Source organism: Medicago truncatula, chromosome 1 (assembly GCF_003473485.1).
Source record: "Medicago truncatula cultivar Jemalong A17 chromosome 1, MtrunA17r5.0-ANR, whole genome shotgun sequence".
In the NCBI taxonomy this organism is placed as follows: domain Eukaryota; kingdom Viridiplantae; phylum Streptophyta; class Magnoliopsida; order Fabales; family Fabaceae; genus Medicago; species Medicago truncatula.
In genome coordinates, this window is record NC_053042.1 from 13,304,975 (window position 1) to 13,324,061 (window position 19,087).

Sequence of the window (19,087 nt, forward strand, 5' to 3'; positions counted from 1 at the left end):
GGTTCCTCATATGCTAATTTACGCATTAGGATTTGTTTGACATGGAAAATTTGTTTTCTGGCTTATGGTAATCTATTACCACTCTTTGTTAGCTTCAAAAATGAAAGTTTGCCTTTGGTAATCAACTACCACACGCTGGTAATCGATTACCTGTTGCTAAAAACTCAAAAAACTGCTTTTTAATGATTGGAAACTAGAAGAAAGACTTCAAATTTTAGTCTTTAAACGATGGGAATTGAATACATATAGATGGTAATCATTTATCATCAAGTTTTCCATACGAAAGTGATCATAATGATTATTACATTGACATGAGAGAATAAGAAATGGATAGGATATTTAAGTATGGGTTATGCTACTAATTGCACATATCAGATTATGATTAACATTATAAATCGATTATGACTACAAAATTATTTATATTTAAGTCTTGTCAGTCGAAGTTCCACGTCAGTATTGGGCTTCGAGGTTCCGCATTAGTACTGGACAGGTATTTTTCCCACAGAAAATTCTGCACGACAACAATAGAAGTATTGACTCTAACCTGATTGATACGTATTTTACTCAGATAGTTGGAGGAATGTGTCAGGACTACTCTGTCGGCCATTCCATAAAATCAACTCAGATAATGTTGTGTGATGCACGCTAACATCATTAACCAATGAACATAATAATATGATATGAATTGTGATAGTATATAGATAGTGAACTAAGTTATCTCCTGATCACTATCACCTTAGGATAGGTAGAGCTCACTGAGATATTATGACTCATGTCAATCCATTTATTTTACTTCAAATATACAAGTTGCTTGTGAGAAGGTTAAGCAAAAAGTAGCAGAATGATCTAAATTAACATGTCTTGTATATGATGTTGTATTTCTCATTTATGCACCATATACTCATTATTCAATACTTACGTATTCATACGTGATTATATGGATAGTATTCGTTAGTCAATATTTATTTTACCATTGTATAAGACTTAATTGTGATGTATTTCATTCGAACAAGAATTATTATGTTGTAATTTTAATGTATCTAGTACTAATTTTAATAATTATTCAAATATTCTAGACAAATTTAGTATGGTTATTACAATATCATAAGAATATTTAAGCGAAGACAACTTTATTTAATTGAATGAGTTCTCTGGCAAGTGATAACAAAATAACATGAAAACCTAAACAAACTAACTTAATCATAGAGCAGATTAATTTAAAAAATGAAACTGAATTTATCACTGACTTGCAAAGGGAAATTGCAAGCAATAATCCATAGCAATGCTCTCCTCAAAGAATTATTTTGCACACCTCCGACATAACATAGTAGTTATTTTGCAAACTTCCACTAATACTTCTAACATAACATAACTTACAAAGAAAATAAAATAATAACTTCATAATTGCTAATATAACTCACTTAATACTTCTTCCTCATAAGTGTATGGTGTCCTATCGGGCACACTTATTTAACTAGGGCATATAGACACATACAAATAAGTTCCTAACTTCGCAAAGGTTATAATACTTATATCAAATGAACCTTTTACTTACATTAACCTTAAGGCCTTCCACACGAAGAACAATCGAAACCCTAGGAGTAACAGACTGACCTTCCACCACATGTATGTGAAACTTCCATAATACAGAAGCTGCAACCATTTTCATTTGAATAAAGCTAATATCTTTCCCAAGACAGCTTCTAGGACCTGCATTGAATGCTATGAACTTGTAAGATGGTACATGTATAATTTGTCCTTTATCTGATATCCATCTCTCAGGCTTAAACTCCAAGCAATCACCACCCCATACATGTTCCATTCTTCCCATTGCATACAAAGAGTATATTAACTTTGTGTTTGGACCAACATGGTGTCCACTAGGTAGTATATCAGAATTAACTGCACACTTGTGATCAAATGGTATAGGAGGATAAAGTCTCAAGGTTTCACATATAGCTGCATGAAGGTAAATCAGCTTATCAATGTTTTCAACATTTAAATTATTGATCAAATTCTCCTCTTGTGTTAGACAATGATCTTTGATCTCTTGAATAAGTTTTGCTTCCACATTAGGATGAGTTGAAACAAGCCAAAAGAACCAACTTAGACCTGAACTAACTGTTCCATTTCCTGCAGCCAAGAGAGTGAATGCAGTGTCTCTAATATACTTTTCATTTTCATTCGTTTCTTCCTTTCCCAAGCCTTCCTTCATTAGTGGTTTTAACACACCAACAGGATGAATTTCAGCAACATCTTCACTGGTTTTTAATCTACTTTTATTTTCATCATATTTCGAATGCATTATCATTTTGAACAAGAATTGATGAATATTTTTTTGAGCTATACTGTTCTTCTTCTCTTGACCAATATGTAGCCATTTCTGTAGCTTCCAAACACATTTTGGAACAGAGTGCCTATGCAATAATGTATCCTCAATCACAGAAATAGCTTTTACATAAGCAATTTCTCGAAGCTCATTGAACTTGTAAGGAAGACAATTAGGATCAAATCCAAATAAAAAATTACAAGTAATATCAAAGGTGAACCTCTCAATAATATCTTGTAAATCAAGTACGTGTACACCTTTTGATGCATGATCAAGAAATGGTAATAGACAACTTTCTAGTTTCTTTTGAATGTTTTGTCGAAGGGATGTCTCAAAAGTTTTTGCTTTAAGCAATGAATGAAGAATAGTCCTTTCTTGCTTCCATTCATTGGAATCCAGATTTACAATACTAACACCAAGAACGTCACAAATTTCAGGGAAATCAGATCCTTTCCCATAATTGCTGAAATTTTTGCTGGTAATGTGATGCACATTCATGGGATCACATGTGAGGGTAAAGTTGGCAATGTTTGTGAACCAAGGTCCTTTAAAATGAAAAGTACCTCCATAATGTTTGGAACCTAAGGTAACAAAATCATGAATATTGGATATATTTTGTAAAATTGATGGTAGCATACCAATTATTGGCCAATTTGGTACAAGTTCATTTTTGTTTCGTCTCCATATATTGTAGAATATTATGAAAAGAATGGCTACAAATGGTGCAATATACTTAAACAAGGTCATTGTACTTGGACAAAAGTGCATGCTATTCAATTTTTGTCTCTTTGAGTGAGAAGAAGAAGAAGAAGAAGAAGAAAAGGAAGAAGAAGGAGGGCATTAATACTCACCAAAATTTGACAGGACCACGAGATTTTGATTTTTGGATGTATGACCTATGAAAAAGTTTTATAGATAATGTATTTCGTAGAGAGCATTAATACTTACTCACCAATATTTTGATATTTTACGGGATCACAAAATTTTGATTTTTGGATGTATGACCTATGAACAAGTTATATAGATAATGTATTTCGTAGAGGGCATTAATACTTACTCACCAATATTTTGATATTTTACGGGACCGCAAGATTTTGATTTTTTGGATGTATGACCTATGAACAAGTTATATATATAATGTATTTTGTAGAGGGCATCAATACTTACTAACCAATATTTTGATATTTTACGGGACCACAAAATTTATATTATTGGATGTATGACCTATGTACAAGTTATATAGACAATGTATTTAATAGAGGGCATTAATACATACTCACCAATATTTTGATATTTTACGGGACCACAAGATTTTAATTTTTGGATGTATGACCTATGAACAAGTTATATAGATAATGTATTTCGTAGGCTAGTAGTTTTTGTGGCTTATATGGGTCTTAGTTGTCACAAACTTAGCTCAGCTAGTCAATTTTTTTTATTTTTAAGAAACTAAAATGAAATATATTAACAACGGCGGTAATTGTTCCTCAGTACAAGGTGTACCAGGGAACCACCCCAAGAAACAAACCGTCAATACAATGTATATATAAACAATGGTCAGTTGATACCCAAACAAATCAATTGTTCCAACCACTATCTCTGTGAACCGTACACAAAAGTGGCATTATTAACTTTCAACACTCTTTAAAGAATGCTAACAGTTGTCTTTGAACACTCTTTAAAAAGATAAATAACATATTTTTATTAATTTAAATTGTTTAAATAGTGTGTCGAAGGAACTCGTTAACAAGATCCGTTGTCTATATATTCCGCGACATTTGATTGCCATTCTTTATTTACTCAAACACCAACCGACACTCACGTTTTTTTCAAGGGTACTATGACACTCACGTTTTTCTTAAGGGCACCAACATTAGTTAATTAGTTAGTTGTAACACTTGAAATAAAAATTGCTATCTACCGTTGAATGATTGTACTCAAAGGCAAGTTGGATGTAAGTACCAAGTAAAAGTAAAACCAATCTCGTGTTATCTTATCTAGTTAAATAGAGATCCAGTCAAATAAATTTTGATTCGAAATAACCAAATATCTACTTTTAATTTTACTGAAATCACATTTTTCTTTGCTAACATGTTATAATTAAGATGTTTGATACCAATTGCAATTTATCAATATCTTGAACACCATAACAAATAATATATTACTTTGAAATTAAAAATATACTACCTCTGCCCCTTAAATATAAGACCATTCTAAGAAGAAATTTTTTTATCTCTTTTTATAAGATCCCTTTAATATTTTAAAGTATATTAATTAATTCGTTACCAACATACAGTAATCTCTTTCTTAAGGGATAAAATTGTTGAAAATAATATTAATTACAAACAAATAATTTATTATCATTTTCAATTTTCCTAATTTCCGTTATTTTTCCAAAAGGATCCTATAATTAAGGACGGAGGTAATAATTTGAAACTAGGAGATAATGCAATATTTATGATGTAACATAGATTTAGTAAAATATTTCAAGAGGATAGCTTATCTAAACATGAGGAGTTTACTTTATCCATTATTTGGAAAAGAATTCTCCATTCCATAAGCTAAAGTTGTGTATAACCAATATAGGGAGAGGCAAACATGTAGATTATTAATCTACTCGTATATTATTATTAATTAAAGTAACAACAATGATATTTTACAATTGTGTTTAAAGAAATTTAAACTTTTTCCACTGAACTACTTGTATTATTTCTATAACGAAAAGAAGAAAGTCAAGTTAACTACTCGAATTTAATACAACTTTTTTGCTCTTATTTGCTATAACTGTGATAGCCTTAACAAGCTCCTCCTTTACCATGAATAATACAGAAGCAGCAAAAACACTCTGTACTATCTTTGTGCTCATCCCTTTATAAAAGCCTGGGAATCCTTCATAACGGATCATTTTGAGAATTGCATCAAATGTACCTGCATTATAAGAAAAATATAGTTGTAGAAAAATATGCAGATTATAAGAAATTTTTCAGCATGAAACGCACGAAAAAGGGAGCAAAAATTTAGTTTTGAGTTAAAGTTTCCTTAGGGTTAAGGGTATATTACATCCATAACATGTTTACAAATCATTTTAAACCTTAATCTTTTGAAGGTTTATATGCTTTGACAGAAAATAACAAAGCTGGATCTAAACCAATTAAAAGTTTCTAAACAAAATAAAGAATCACATAAAAATAAAGAAATGGTTCAAAGGTTCTCAAGGACGTTGTCTAGGTTTTCTGTAGCGCAGTCAACAATATTGCGATACCATAATTTCAGCCAACAAAAAATAAGTCCTACAAATGTAACACTCTAATGAAATTTGAATCCAGGGAAAGGAGAATAAAGCTTGACCAGTAGCAGGACTAGGTTCAATAGATCCCCAGAAAAAGATTTCGGTCCTTGACGAGGAGGCATCTACCATTGTAATGTTAATGTATTATGTTATTTCTCTTATTTGAAATAGAAAGTTCAAGAAAATTATTAGTCAATAGTAGATATTTTATGAGAAGTAATTAAAATGAGCTTGTAAGATGAGGAGTTCCTCCACTTATTATCATACTTTCAAGGTTTCACACCTGGGACAGGATATCTAGAGCAATACTTGAATGGGTCGACAACATCTTAGAATTTTAGTTGGGCCCAACTCAAAACCTTACATATCCGGCTTGTAAGGCGAAGATTGTCCCAACTTAAAATAATTTCATTCATGCTTTATCATGTCCAATATGTGATTCTTAACATAATTCAGTAAACAAAATTTTAAAAACCTCTTCCTATAATGAGATCCTGCAGTCGTGATAATAAATTAAAAATAAAATTCAGGAAACTATGAAGTATAATAACCAAGATTGTCAAAATCGGGACTTTACTGGTCGAAAGAGAATAGCAAAATCAGGACTCGTAAAATCGCAATCAGAATCAAAATCAAAATCGAAGGATTACTTAAGGAATTTTGTAGAATCGATATAAGAAATTGTAAAATTGCAATCAAAATCGATGGACTATACCAAAAAATAATAATACTAAATATATGTTATAAATGATATATAGTCATAAATGACTTAATTTATAAGAAATCGTAAAATCGCAATCAAAATCGATTGATTTTGCCTATTTTAGGATTCTACTATGGATTTAGGTCGTTGAAGATGAAGAAAGTCGCAAAATCCTAGATTTTAGGATTTAAATCGGGATTTTGACAACAATAATAACAACCATTCAAAAGGAAAATTAAGTTTTTTAAATAAAGTAAAACAGTGTGTCTCCCCTTTTGTTACTCTTTTAGGATAATGTTTCATGAACACCCTTTTCTCCATACACACTATGTACCACTCCCATGTGAGAGTGTGTGAAAGTGAGTTTCTTGTGTGTGTGGGTACCACATGGACACATGTCATAATTGTGTATGAGTGTATAAGTGGTACATACCACCTAAGGTGGTCTATGTATCACTACTACTCTTTTATGTACTTTGAACTTCCTTAAACAACAGTTAAGGAAGTTCAAGGTACAATGCTAATAATTTCACAGCTTTATATTTTCAACGATAGGGACATTAGTGAAAAAATATATAAAAATCCAAAGGAAAATTAAGTATTACATCACATCTATCTTTAATCAAACCTGAGTATCTTAATGAGTTATTTCCACCAATCTCCTGTTTTGCTTGAAGCCTTGACTGCAAGGAACGAATCATGAAGTAATCAGAATCAACTAGCATACACGAGAGTTAACAGTGTGTCTGTTCTTATGTGTTTTTACCCGAAGAATCGTCATTTATATACACACTACTGCGCAAAAGACTGTAACGAACAATGTTGTCAAACTAGAGATTCTCAATGAACTCGTTTTGCCTAAGTAAACTTTATACTTGACTCAGACTCGAAGAGTCTACCCAATATTAAAAAAAACTCTTGCACATAACATGTAGACTTAGAAAATAACATCGAGACAGAAAAATTTGAACTACATAATTAAGAAAAAGTTGCAACTCAACGTAATAAATCGAAGAAACCATCTATGAACTTACCTTGACAACTAGTAACGGGTATGTTGTGACAGTAGCTCCAAGTTTCGCTATTGCTCCGACCAAAAAGACCTTTTTGAATGACAAGAGGATTCTTACTGATATACACAACAAGAAAAATATACAGACAAGTGACTTCAAACAAATTAAAATGTTCTCCTAACACATGATTTCCACTTGTATTTAGAAGTATTCTATACCTCTAAAGCAGTTACACTCGTATCCCCTTGCTTCTTGGCAGAGCGCTTTGCCCTTAGATGCTTTAATGAACTCTCGTAAATCATAAACTGTATCGATGGATTGCATACCTATCATGAAAATTCTCAGTCTTGTAAAACTGATATACAAATATTATGTATTAACTGAATCAGTGCCGTCAAATAGCGGCCCTACAGAGCTACAGCGTAGTGGAATTTGAGCAAATCGTTATTGTTCCACTATACGCTATTTAGTACAAAATCTTACCAAATAAGGGCATAGCGGCACTATAACAATGTAGCGTAGCAGAATTTGTTATTGACAACAATGAACTGAATATATCAATAAGATGATTGGTAAAACTAACCATAATTAGTGCAGGGATGACACCTTTCCAAAACCCAACTATACCGGCTTCGTTGTATACTTCATTAGCCTTTTCATCAAATCAAATTTTCATATTAGCCTTGATTAAAGCGAAAGAACACAAGTAACTGCAAATGTGAATCGACAATCTTTCGTGTACTAATTTTAAAAGTACAATGTAAATTCCTGTGTAATCTATTTCTCTATTACAATGGAACAAACTTAAATTTCAACATGAAAGATCATGGATGTTAATGAAAGAGGTAACTTAAAATTTCTGTTTATGATATTGAGAAAAGAAGCAAGAGACTTACTGCATGTATAGTCCCAAATGGTTTAGGCTTTGTAGAATTCAGTTTTTCCAACTTTTCTTCCAAAGTTGAACCTGCTAAGCTACTCTCAGAGGCAGCCTTCCTTAAAGCTTCTTTCTTTTCCTCCAAGATTTTTCTTTCTGCTTGAGTATGTGTCTAGAATCAAAATATAAAATGTCAAGCGTAATTGACAATGGACTCAAACATGAATATATAGTTTGTGGTAACATCAGAAAAAATGGATAATGGCTCGTTTGTTTTAAGCATTCGAAGTTTATGGATAGTGTTGAGTATGGCTCTTATTCACTTATATAGTGGGCAGATGCTCGAGCGGAGAATAGGTAAGAAATTGCTTAATAGAAAAACTACTACAGCCACTGTCTTGTCGGATACATAAGAACGATTGGCTGATTTGCACGATCAATCATTTTGTTTTTATGTTCGCTACTTATCGGTTTTCTTTCAATCCGAATTTAATTATAAAATAGTCCAAAAGATGAAAAATATAAGAATAATGCACCTGCATTCGAGTCACGAGAACCCATATTGGATTTGTGAACAAAACATTCAATGACCTGCATAATAAGATTATAAGAATACGAATGAAATACAAGGAATTCAGGTTCACAGTAACATATAGAATGTAACACTTCAAAGGAAATAGACATGTTAATCACCCGGCAATAGCAGCAACAATGAGCCAACCGAACATTCCAACAGTACCGTCTCCATGTCCTTTGACTTTCCTTGCTGCTGCAATAGCCACAGCCTTGTTCTTAAAAACTTGATAGAAGAAGTAGTAAATTCCCTGACAACATTGATAATTAAGCATTTAAGTAGAAGCCTTAAATCTCAAACAAAAAGCACATCATACTGTATTTTCTGTCCCTAAGAAACCGTTAACAGCAGTCAATATGAATCAGGGGGAGCACTAAATGGTTTTAAATTTCGGTTGTGACGACAGTTACACTGCAAACCTTTATAATATGGCAAAATGTTGTCAATGCCTCGAAATTACAGTTGTAATGTCGTTGTGGAGATGCCAAAAACCTTTGCGTTGTGACCGCGATTATGGTTGCAGACAGTAAATTAAAACTATGGTAGTAATATACGATGGTTGAGATTCAAATAGATAAAGATATTACAGGAAAAAATAAAATTTATATTCTCGCAGTATTATGAAATTACAAATATTTTGATTATATCTTCTTTGAATTTGTGGGTTGGATGTAACTCAACCTTACAAAACCAGCTTGTAAGGCAAGCATACTTATAAATGTATCTCAAGCCATCGTTCATCCAATGTGGTGGGACTCTTAACATACCCCGCTCACACCCAGAACTGAACATCTAGAGCGTGACAGATAACAGAAACCTGATACGCTCTGATACAATGCCAAATAAATCTTGGATAGGCTCTGATACAATAGTTCTTGGATAATCTCTCGTATCATCTTAGAATTTATGGGTTGGGCATAACTCAACCTTACAAAATCGACTTGTAAGGTGAGAATTGCCTCACTTATAAACATATCTTCGTGTCATCTCTCATCTATTGCGGAACTCTTAAACATATTTATTACTAGTATGAGACAGAGGGAATAGTAAGCTAAAGCTTAAAGCAACTATTGGTTAAGATAAAAATAACTTGAAATGGATAACCTGAGAAGCAGCAGTTCCAAGAAGAGAAGGCTTAAGACCACTGTAGAGTCCACCCCAACCTTCATTTCCAATAACCTAAAGGGTCATAATAATAAAAACAATCAAAATATCATAAAAACAACCAATCAAAAAGAAATGAAAAAAACATAATTTTAACCTGAAAAATCTGAAGAAAAATGCCAGAAGAAGAAGATGAAGAAGAAGCAGTAGTTATTGTGTTGGAAGAAGAACTTTGCTTGTTCCTCTTAAGTGTTCTCTCAGTTTGTTGGCGTGTGTTTACCTGAAATATGAATATGACAATGAATATAATTGGTTGAAAATGAAGCTTTAAAGAGTGCTACAAGATAACTAAGAATAAAGGAAGAGAGTATTGGTTACAGTTTGAAGTGGATAAGTTAATATTTGAGCAATAATTCCACCACCAGCACCAGCTAAACCATTGGCTATGGCGTTTGACTCTGACATGATGAAGTGAAACTGTGTTTGGTGTTTTTTTTTTAGTTTATCTTATCGTTTTATGATAGTTGAATTGAAGTAAAAGTGGGACAATATTTGTGTTCTAACCGTAACTAACTTACCTTGTAAAATCTTTTTTATCAAGTGTTTGTTTGGTTCACGGATATTCAAACTTTATATGGCATGGGTAAGAATCTTTTTTTCTTTTCTTTCATGTTGATTTATAGATTAAATATGTTATTAGTCTCTACATTTTATTCCCCTTTGAACAATAGTTCATACATTTTAATAAATGTTTTTAAATCTCACATTTTTACTTCGTTACTATAAATAGTCCATGTTGTCAAACTCTACCCAATCACCAGAGAGAGTGGTGATGTGGCAATTTTTTTTATTGTGTCGGTCTTTTAATGGATTGGGCCGATTGGAATGGGTAATATGACCCGACCCATGGATCCAACCCAAATTTCTTCTTGGAATTCTGCTCTATACTCAATTGTTTTTGTTCGTTTCCAACTGAAATTAAAAAAAAAAAACCTGCGTGAGTTAACTCACGCTAGTGTTAAATATGCGTGACTTAATTCACATTAGTGTTAATCACTACGTGACTTAACTCATGTAGGATATAGGGTCTGCATGAGTTAACTCACGCCATGTTTGTGCTCAGTCCCAGAACAGGCAGAAGCACTAATTCTCTGATTTCATTAATTCCATCATTCATACATACATCCATTCCTCTCAACAATACAAGTTTTTATCATTCATTCAATCAATTAAAATACGAAGAATAAAGGAATAAAATAACACAAAATATCATAAATAAAACGCAAACGCGCAAATGTAAATATATTACAACCTTATCCAACAAAATGTCATAAAAAAACTACAAATATTGCTACATTTTTTAAAGGATAAAAAAAAAACTGGATATATATATATATATATATATATATATATATATATATATATATATATACATACTCATATCGTGTTTGTTAAAATTTTATTTTAATATTTGAATTTACTCTTATTTATTTGTTATATATGATATTTGTATTCAAAGATAAAGGTAATTTTGAAAAGATAAAAAGTCAGTCAAAAGAGAAAAAACACCTTTCTTTCAAAAGAAAAAAATAATTTTGGTATACTTAATAGTAACAATTTCCTTTCTCTCAATTTTTTTTAAAAAAAGTAACAATTTCCTTAAATACCTTAAATATTTTGACGAACATTGAATACAATTATTAAAATACTTATTACATCCGTCTGTATACGTAAGACTCCATTGGCCAAATATAAAGGAATATTTTTTTTTCTATATCCAATTTTTCAATTTCCAACGGTATCATTTAATTATAATATCAGGCTACCCATAAAATAATGATGGATAATTTACCTCAACCAATACACATTAGCCACATAAGCACATATTCATGAACTATTTTGACCCCACAAATAAATTGTTCATTGTCATTGGTTGGTGGGTAAATTACCCACCATTCTTCAAAGGTAATTTAGAAAAAACTTTATAGTAATGATTTTCATTAAAACATTTGTTAACTTGCACAAATTTGCTAACTTAAGACCCACTCTTATTTTATTACAAATAGCTTGAGGTTACTTTAGTAATTTTCATTAAAACATATTTGTACCAATTTTCTAACTTAGATCCACTTTTATTTTATACCAAATAACTTGAGGGATATTTACTAAACTATCCCTTAGTTTAAATTGGTTTACACAAGTGGATATTGATTTTTTTGTCCAAATAAAAAATTGCACTTTTGTCCAAATATATATATAGTCAATATTAAAAGCAACCGTTTTTCAAGTTTCAAAAAGTAAAATAAGCAATTATTAAGAATAGTATTTATAGGTGAGAATGTTAGGAATAAATTATAGCCATCAGATTAAAAAAGAAGGTCTGAGATTAAAAGATGGGTTCAATAAGTTATATGTGTGTTCTCTCAAAAAAAAAAGTTATATGTGTGTGTGTCACCATTGCACATTCCACAAAAATTAAACTTGTTATGGTAATAAAAACTAGAGATGTGTCATTTGAACAACCATTTAGTTGACAACCATAAATTTACAAAGAAAAAACATATATTGACACGAAAATTAAAACAGTAAAGATAAAGTAAAAACGTCAAGTAAGTATGAGAGAAAAATTGTCACAAAATTTATTAAAAAATAATTATACAAATATCATATCTCTAAAACTAAGATCAATTTTAAAAATTTCCTTTTCTCAATGGTTTGAAAAAGATTAATTAAAAGCATTGGAAAAAAGATAGTACTAAATAGCAAAAAGATAGTATTTCTTTATAGACCGTTTTGAATTGTCTATTTTGTTAGTAAATTGTTTTTCTGACATTCATAATTTCACAACGACACATGAAAATTACATAAAAGTTTTCAACGGTAGTTAACAATCGTTGGTCTAACCGGCAGCAGTTAACTGCCGCTAGTGTCAACGGGAGTTAACTGCCGATGCGTTCTGTTAATAGTTCAACCCCTGAACCCAGCTTTCAGCCACTCTTTCATGTCTCTATCTCTCTAAAAATTTCAATTTTCATTTTCTATCTCTAAAAAAAAACTCTACCAAATTATCCAAAATAAATTCCACTAGATCACAAGTTATCACTTATGCTATTATGTTAAATTTAAGTTAGTAATATATGTTTATAATTTTAGTTGTAGTTTAATTTTGATTTGTTTTTTTTAATATAGATATGTTGTAGATCTGAAATGTTATTAACAAATATTATGAATACTTGTTATAATGGAGTTATATTGCTTAAATTTATATTTTTTTTCTAATTTTATAAATATTTTAGGGTTTGATTTTTTTTTTTTAATATAGTTATGTTGTAAATCTAAAATGCTATTATAACAAATATCATCAATACTTGTTATGATGGAGTTATATTGCCTAAATTTATATTTTTTCCGAATTTCATAAAAAAAATTACGGTTTATTTAGGATTTTTAGGGTTTATGTAAAATTTTCACTACAAGTGTTTGATGGAATGTTTGAATGAGTTTTGCATTGATTATTTTTAATTTCTTATTGTGTAGATTTGAAACAATGGCCAGGTGGATCGACGTTCATGCACAATCAACGGCGGAGAACCTCAGAGGTTGAAGGTTCGGTGCCTTGGTGTAACATTAAGAGGTCTCAAGGATGAACTGAATGAATTTAACCAAGGAGTCAACCCGGAGACACGAGGAGGGTGGAATACGTTCGGTATAAACGTCCAACGCTCGACGAGGGGAGAGTATCATTTAGTTGGGTGAAATTAACGAACGATGAAAACATGACGAGCATGTTTTGGGAGCGCAGCATGTTCTAGTGGATCGATATGCAGGTAACGTTGCTGAGATCAACTGAATATATTATCAACAGTCTGATTCCGCCAGAAGATCGTGATTAGGTAGAGAATGCACCTTCCAACTACAACAATTGTCTTCCTTTGAATGGGGTAATTCAAACTTGTTAAATGGCAAGACTCGAATATTCGTCCGACATTCCCATTGTTCCTTTCAAACGATTAAATTCTTGTTAGACTGGTTTAGATGAAGGTATTGAAGTGTCAAGGAAATGACCTCATTCTTTTGACATTTGAATACCATCATTTAAACCAAGCCCAAAAATAACTGAATCTTTTGAATGGAACAATGAGAATGCCGGACGGATATTTGAGTGATGCTGTTTAGCAAGTTTGAATTTGCCCCATTCAAGGGTAAGACAATTGTTGTAGTTGGAAGGTACATTCCTGAATGTAATGTAATGTGATAACATATTTAGTTGATTCCGCATAACACATGTTGTTTTGAATAGAACAATAATTAATTTATTCACTTTTCGAATTTATTTATTCACTACGCAATTTTTATTCGAATTCACGTTAGATTTAAATAATCTTAATTCGAATACGCAATTTTTAATCAAAATTATTCAATACGCGACTTTAATCAAAATTATTCAAAACGGGGTTTTATTCAAAGTACTATAATGTCTAGCAAAATGTGCGCGACATATAAAAAAAACATAAAAAAAGATCCAAAACATTTAGGCATTAGAAACCATTACATTCATTCATCTTCCTCATCACACAAATCAATCGGGTTGCCCGCTACAGTCCCTTGGGCACTTGCTTTTCATTGAGGACCAAAATAGCATGTCCTCTCGCTCCTCGTTCTTTTTTTCGGAACCATCACAAACAATTCCGTGTCATGTCATAGGCGATTTTTCTTTCTTCTTCTCATCACACTGAACGTTACCCTGATTCTGATACATATCTACATAAAAAAAAAAAAATGGCGATCAAAACCTAAACTAAACAATAATGCCATAAACTCATAAAATCAAAACATAAACCTAAACTATCATCAAAACCTACACATAAACCTAAACCTAAACAATTCTAACAATTCTAACATTTTCTAAAACAATTCTATTCTAAATAACATATAATAAATCAATAGAAAATCATCATCAAATCAAAACAATTTCTAATTTCTAATACCTAACAATTTCTAACAATTTCAAATACCTAGCAATTTCTAACAATTCCTAACATTTTCTAACACAATACTATTCTAAACAATATATAGCAAGCCATTACAGAATCATCATGAAATCATAACAATTTCTAAAACCTAAATATGTCAAAAAAAATCCAAAAAATCTAACAATTCAATAACAAAAAACCATTGCAATAGAATTCAAAACACTTACTTGATTTTGTGATTGAAATTGCCTTGAAATGACTGAAATTCATGTAACGCCCACTTTCGTTTAATCGTTATTTAATCGAGTTTAGGCAATTATATTATAATTATATAATATATACATGATTTTGATATGTTTTGATGATTTGTGGTGATTTTGATGATTTGATTGATGACGTGCTAAGTTATGAGTTTTGGAGGATTTGATAAGATTAGAGAATTTATTTTATTGTTAAATAAAATAAAGATTTGAAAATAATATAAAATATTTAGTTGAGGGCTGTTTTGATATTTTAGATAGTTTTGGGGGTGAAAGTGAGATAAGATAAGTAATTTGGAAGAGATATAAATAGGAGAAGACCTAATATTTTAGAAACTCATTGTACGTGAAAACTTTTGAAAAAGGGAGAAAAGCTTAGAAGGGAGAAGAGCATAGAGAGGGCTGCGATTTCTTCATAACCAGGTAAGGGTGAGACTAATAATTCAATAATGTTAATTACTGTAATTCTGATGATTAGTTGACAAAGTTAGGATTGATTTAGAGAAGTTTTGGAATTAGGTCAAAACCCTAAAAATTGATGATCAAACGGTAAAACTTGTTAGATTGATGAAAGAACCGTCCTTTAACCTTAGAATATGTTTAGGATGAATTCTGGAATCAAAACCACGCTTTGAACCATGTTGTGTGATGGATTTTTGAGAAAAACCCTAGTCTGCCCGTGCTTCTGTTCATCGCTCGCCACGGCGAGTGATGATCCTCGCCTCGCGAGTGATGAACTCCATCGCTCGCCACGCGAGCCCCTTCCCTTCGCCTTGCGAGTTGTTTGGTGCAACTCGCCATGGTGAGCAACCCTTCCTCGCCTCGCGAGCTTAGGCAGAGTGCATGTCATATTTCGTGTTTCGACCTTTTTAGTTGAATCTTGTATGCCTTTGAGTACCTGAACATACCTAGTATTGATTAGGAATGAATGTAGGATCAGAGGGAACCCAGAACAACCTTAGTTTGGGAGTTGAGTGGTACTCGCCATGGCGAGTAAGTACTCTCGCCTCGCGAGTACAACCAGGATGAACTTGTTTATGTGTTTATGCGATCTGTGTCGCACTTGTTGATCAAGAGTGAACCCCTAACTGGTAATGAGACCTAGTGATGTCGTTTAATGCAGACTGTAGAGTTGTTTAAGTTATATTAATATTAATTGAATATGAACTATTGTATTGTATATTCATGCAAGATAAGAAGATGTGATAATGATACAAATTATGTGCTTTGATATAATGATATCATCTTGTTATGTGACCTGTTTATGCTGCTTCCGTTATTTAACTAAGTGTATAATTATATGATGAAGTTTAGCTCCAAATTATTGGATGCATGTTGATAAGTGATTACGATGTTTTGTTCATATGTGTCCATGCATAGCATATCATTGAGCTTAGTCCTCACCACGAATATTAGGAGCTTTGTCCTCCGCACGTTTTATAGGAGCTTGGTCCTCCGCACGATTAAAGTATATTAATACTTATGATGACGATTGGTACCACATGCATATAAGGAGTCTAGGAGCATTGTCACATTGTCATGATTAAGATGCCTTGTTGATGATGAATGAATATGTGATTACGTGATAAGTGTTCATTGATTATGTTATGTTGTTTATAATGATTGGATATATGATTACGTGATAACTGTTTAGCATTTATGCAAAGTTAATAATGGAATGATTATGATGTTAATGTATGATTCGCAATTACATTGATTAATGTTATTTTATTATGAAATCTCACCCCTTCTGCTTGAAAATGTTGCCCTTCGTATGCGTAACTTGCAGGTGATCGTGCTTAGTGTGCAGTTGCCGTCGTGAGTGGCCTTGCCTTCACTGTGTCGTCTAGGTCGCTCTGATACGTAACGGGATGGGGTTTTATGCTATAACATGCTTCATTCTCTTACGTGAACTGCCATGAATATTTACTGTTTTGATTAACTCTTTTGAGATACTTGTTGGGTCTGCGTGCCAAAACGTTTTACGAATTATGATTATGATTTTCCGCTGCAATGTTTAAGATATTGGTTAAATTATTATTTGACTGTTGGATTATGTTATATGTGATATCCCGTTGCTTTGATGCTTACTCTGATAAATGCTATGTTTTTAATGAAATTTTCATATTGGGAAAACGGGGTGTTACAATTCACGCCAAAGAAATCCAAAAACGCAACAATGGAATTTTGAAAACTCCTATGTCTGTTCTGTTCATATAAACAGAACGCAGCGACAGTTAACTGCTGCCGGTTTGTCCAACGGTAATTAACTACCGCTGAAGGATTTTAGGTAATTTTTTTATGTCATTGTGAAATTATGAATGTCAGTAAAGCAATTTTCATTTTGTTATTGTTTATTTAGGCCGCATCCTGTTTTCATTATTGTTTAATTTGTTATTTTTTTTGTGTTTCGGTAAACCCCCGTATATATTTTTCCCTTTTTTTCTTTTCTTCCAACTTGATGTCTCATCTTTCTCTTGATTCATTGGAAAAAATCATTTTTTCCTTCCATTAAAAAAAATATTTAAAATTATACTGAGAAGTCCACATTTAATACACTTTAATTCATCTTGACTTGAAAGAAAGTATAAAAGATCAGTTCATCTAAAAAAGGTATTTCTTCCATTAATTGAAAAAAAAAAAATTAAAATTCTAATGAGAAGTCCACATTTAATACTCTTTAATTTACTTTGACTTGAAACATTAAAATAATTTGGGTGCATTATTTCTTCTTGTCGATTTCTTTTCAGCTCTTCTTTTACCAACTCTAGGGTGGAGTTTGCTAGGCGACAAACAAATGCGGTTGCTCATGTGCTTGCAGGAGAAGCCATATTTCTAGCTAGTCCCGTTGTTTATTTTAACATGTCTGATTGTATTTAACCTTTTTTTTTTTTGATGAATTATTGAATCTCTTATTATTAATGAAATGCTATAAACATATTTCTTTCTTAAAAAAAAAAAAACCAATGTCAATTTAATTTCACTATAGAGCGTTTAAAATATAAACCCTCCGGTCAATATATACAACAAGCAAAAGTGGATTTTTTAGATTTATTCAATAAATATTGTATGTGGTCTATTTATATACCACATACATCATTTATTGAATAAATTTATAAAGTGCATTTTTGCTTATAATAGTGACCGAAAAATATATGAAACAAAATGCAATAACCATTTCAATAAAAATAATAACAGAAAGGACGAAGATGATTATGATTAATATTTATAAAGAGAATACATAGTTTTGGACCATCTTTTTCACGTCCAATCATACTCTTAAACAAATTTGTCTATATTGATGTTATATTCTTGGTGTCATTTAGAAAAAATAAGAATTTATATTATATTTGCTATATTATTAGTATTATTGAAAAATTATGTATATTTTATTACAATATTAAAGTCCAGGTATTTATGTATATAATTTTATACGCATTAACTCAATAAGAAATAGGTACACTGACATGGAATGTTCGTCTGAACGCGAGTAATAATAATACTAATAATAATCTATACCAACAGAGAATACATCACTCTTTGCTGAACTTTTATTGGTCAATTTCACTTTCTTACCGTTTCTCTTAAAAATAGGAAAAAAACAAAGGACAAATAAATAAAAGAGATTGAGATAAACACATACAATATCAGATACAACATTTGTATTTTGACTTTGCTTCTTTTTTTTTCATAAAGTATTTTGACTTTCCAATTACACAAATGCTATTTTATAGATAAATATTTATAAGATAAGATATTGTCTCCACTATTAAAAACTCTTCCATATGTCCCAAGCCACATAGACAACTAATTCATTCAAACTCACTAGCTATTCTGTATATTTTCTCACCTCTATGTAGTTTTTGCATGAATTCAAATTCTAATGTGTTTTTTTGTGTCAAATTTTCTACCTTTCTCTTTTATTTTTCTTCTTTTAATTTCCCATTTAATTCTTCAAAATTGGA

General features: G+C 31.4%; 2 protein-coding genes across 2 annotated transcripts; both read right to left on the minus strand.

The window, feature by feature from the left end:
- Positions 1 to 1,218: 1,218 nt before the first annotated feature.
- On the minus strand, positions 1,219 to 3,400 carry LOC25482754 (alkane hydroxylase MAH1). The gene has a single exon (XM_013611347.3). The coding sequence runs from the start codon at positions 3,095 to 3,097 to the stop codon at positions 1,535 to 1,537; it is 1,563 nt and encodes a 520-aa protein (XP_013466801.2). The 5' UTR covers positions 3,098 to 3,400; the 3' UTR covers positions 1,219 to 1,534.
- Positions 3,401 to 4,930: 1,530 nt separating this feature from the next.
- On the minus strand, positions 4,931 to 10,464 carry LOC25482755 (peroxisomal nicotinamide adenine dinucleotide carrier). Its single transcript, XM_013611348.3, has 11 exons — positions 10,268 to 10,464; positions 10,047 to 10,169; positions 9,890 to 9,964; positions 8,905 to 9,035; positions 8,748 to 8,802; positions 8,231 to 8,383; positions 7,918 to 7,986; positions 7,553 to 7,660; positions 7,356 to 7,424; positions 6,950 to 7,004; positions 4,931 to 5,257 (listed from the first exon to the last, which is right to left on the minus strand). The coding sequence occupies exons 1-11, from the start codon at positions 10,352 to 10,354 to the stop codon at positions 5,067 to 5,069; spliced, it is 1,116 nt and encodes a 371-aa protein (XP_013466802.1). The 5' UTR covers positions 10,355 to 10,464; the 3' UTR covers positions 4,931 to 5,066.
- Positions 10,465 to 19,087: the final 8,623 nt, after the last annotated feature.

What these genes read in the sequence shown, in the direction of transcription:
- LOC25482754 (XM_013611347.3), bottom strand. Translation starts at nt 3,097, where the DNA reads ATGCACTTTTGTCCAAGTACAATGACCTTGTTTAAGTATATTGCACCA.
- LOC25482755 (XM_013611348.3), bottom strand. Translation starts at nt 10,354, where the DNA reads ATGTCAGAGTCAAACGCCATAGCCAATGGTTTAGCTGGTGCTGGTGGT. An exon ending in ATTGTTGCTGCTATTGCCGG is followed by an intron (nt 8,803 to 8,904) that starts GTGATTAACATG and finishes CTTATTATGCAG; the next exon opens with GTCATTGAATGTTTTGTTCA. An exon ending in TTCTCGTGACTCGAATGCAG is followed by an intron (nt 8,384 to 8,747) that starts GTGCATTATTCT and finishes TTTTGATTCTAG; the next exon opens with ACACATACTCAAGCAGAAAG.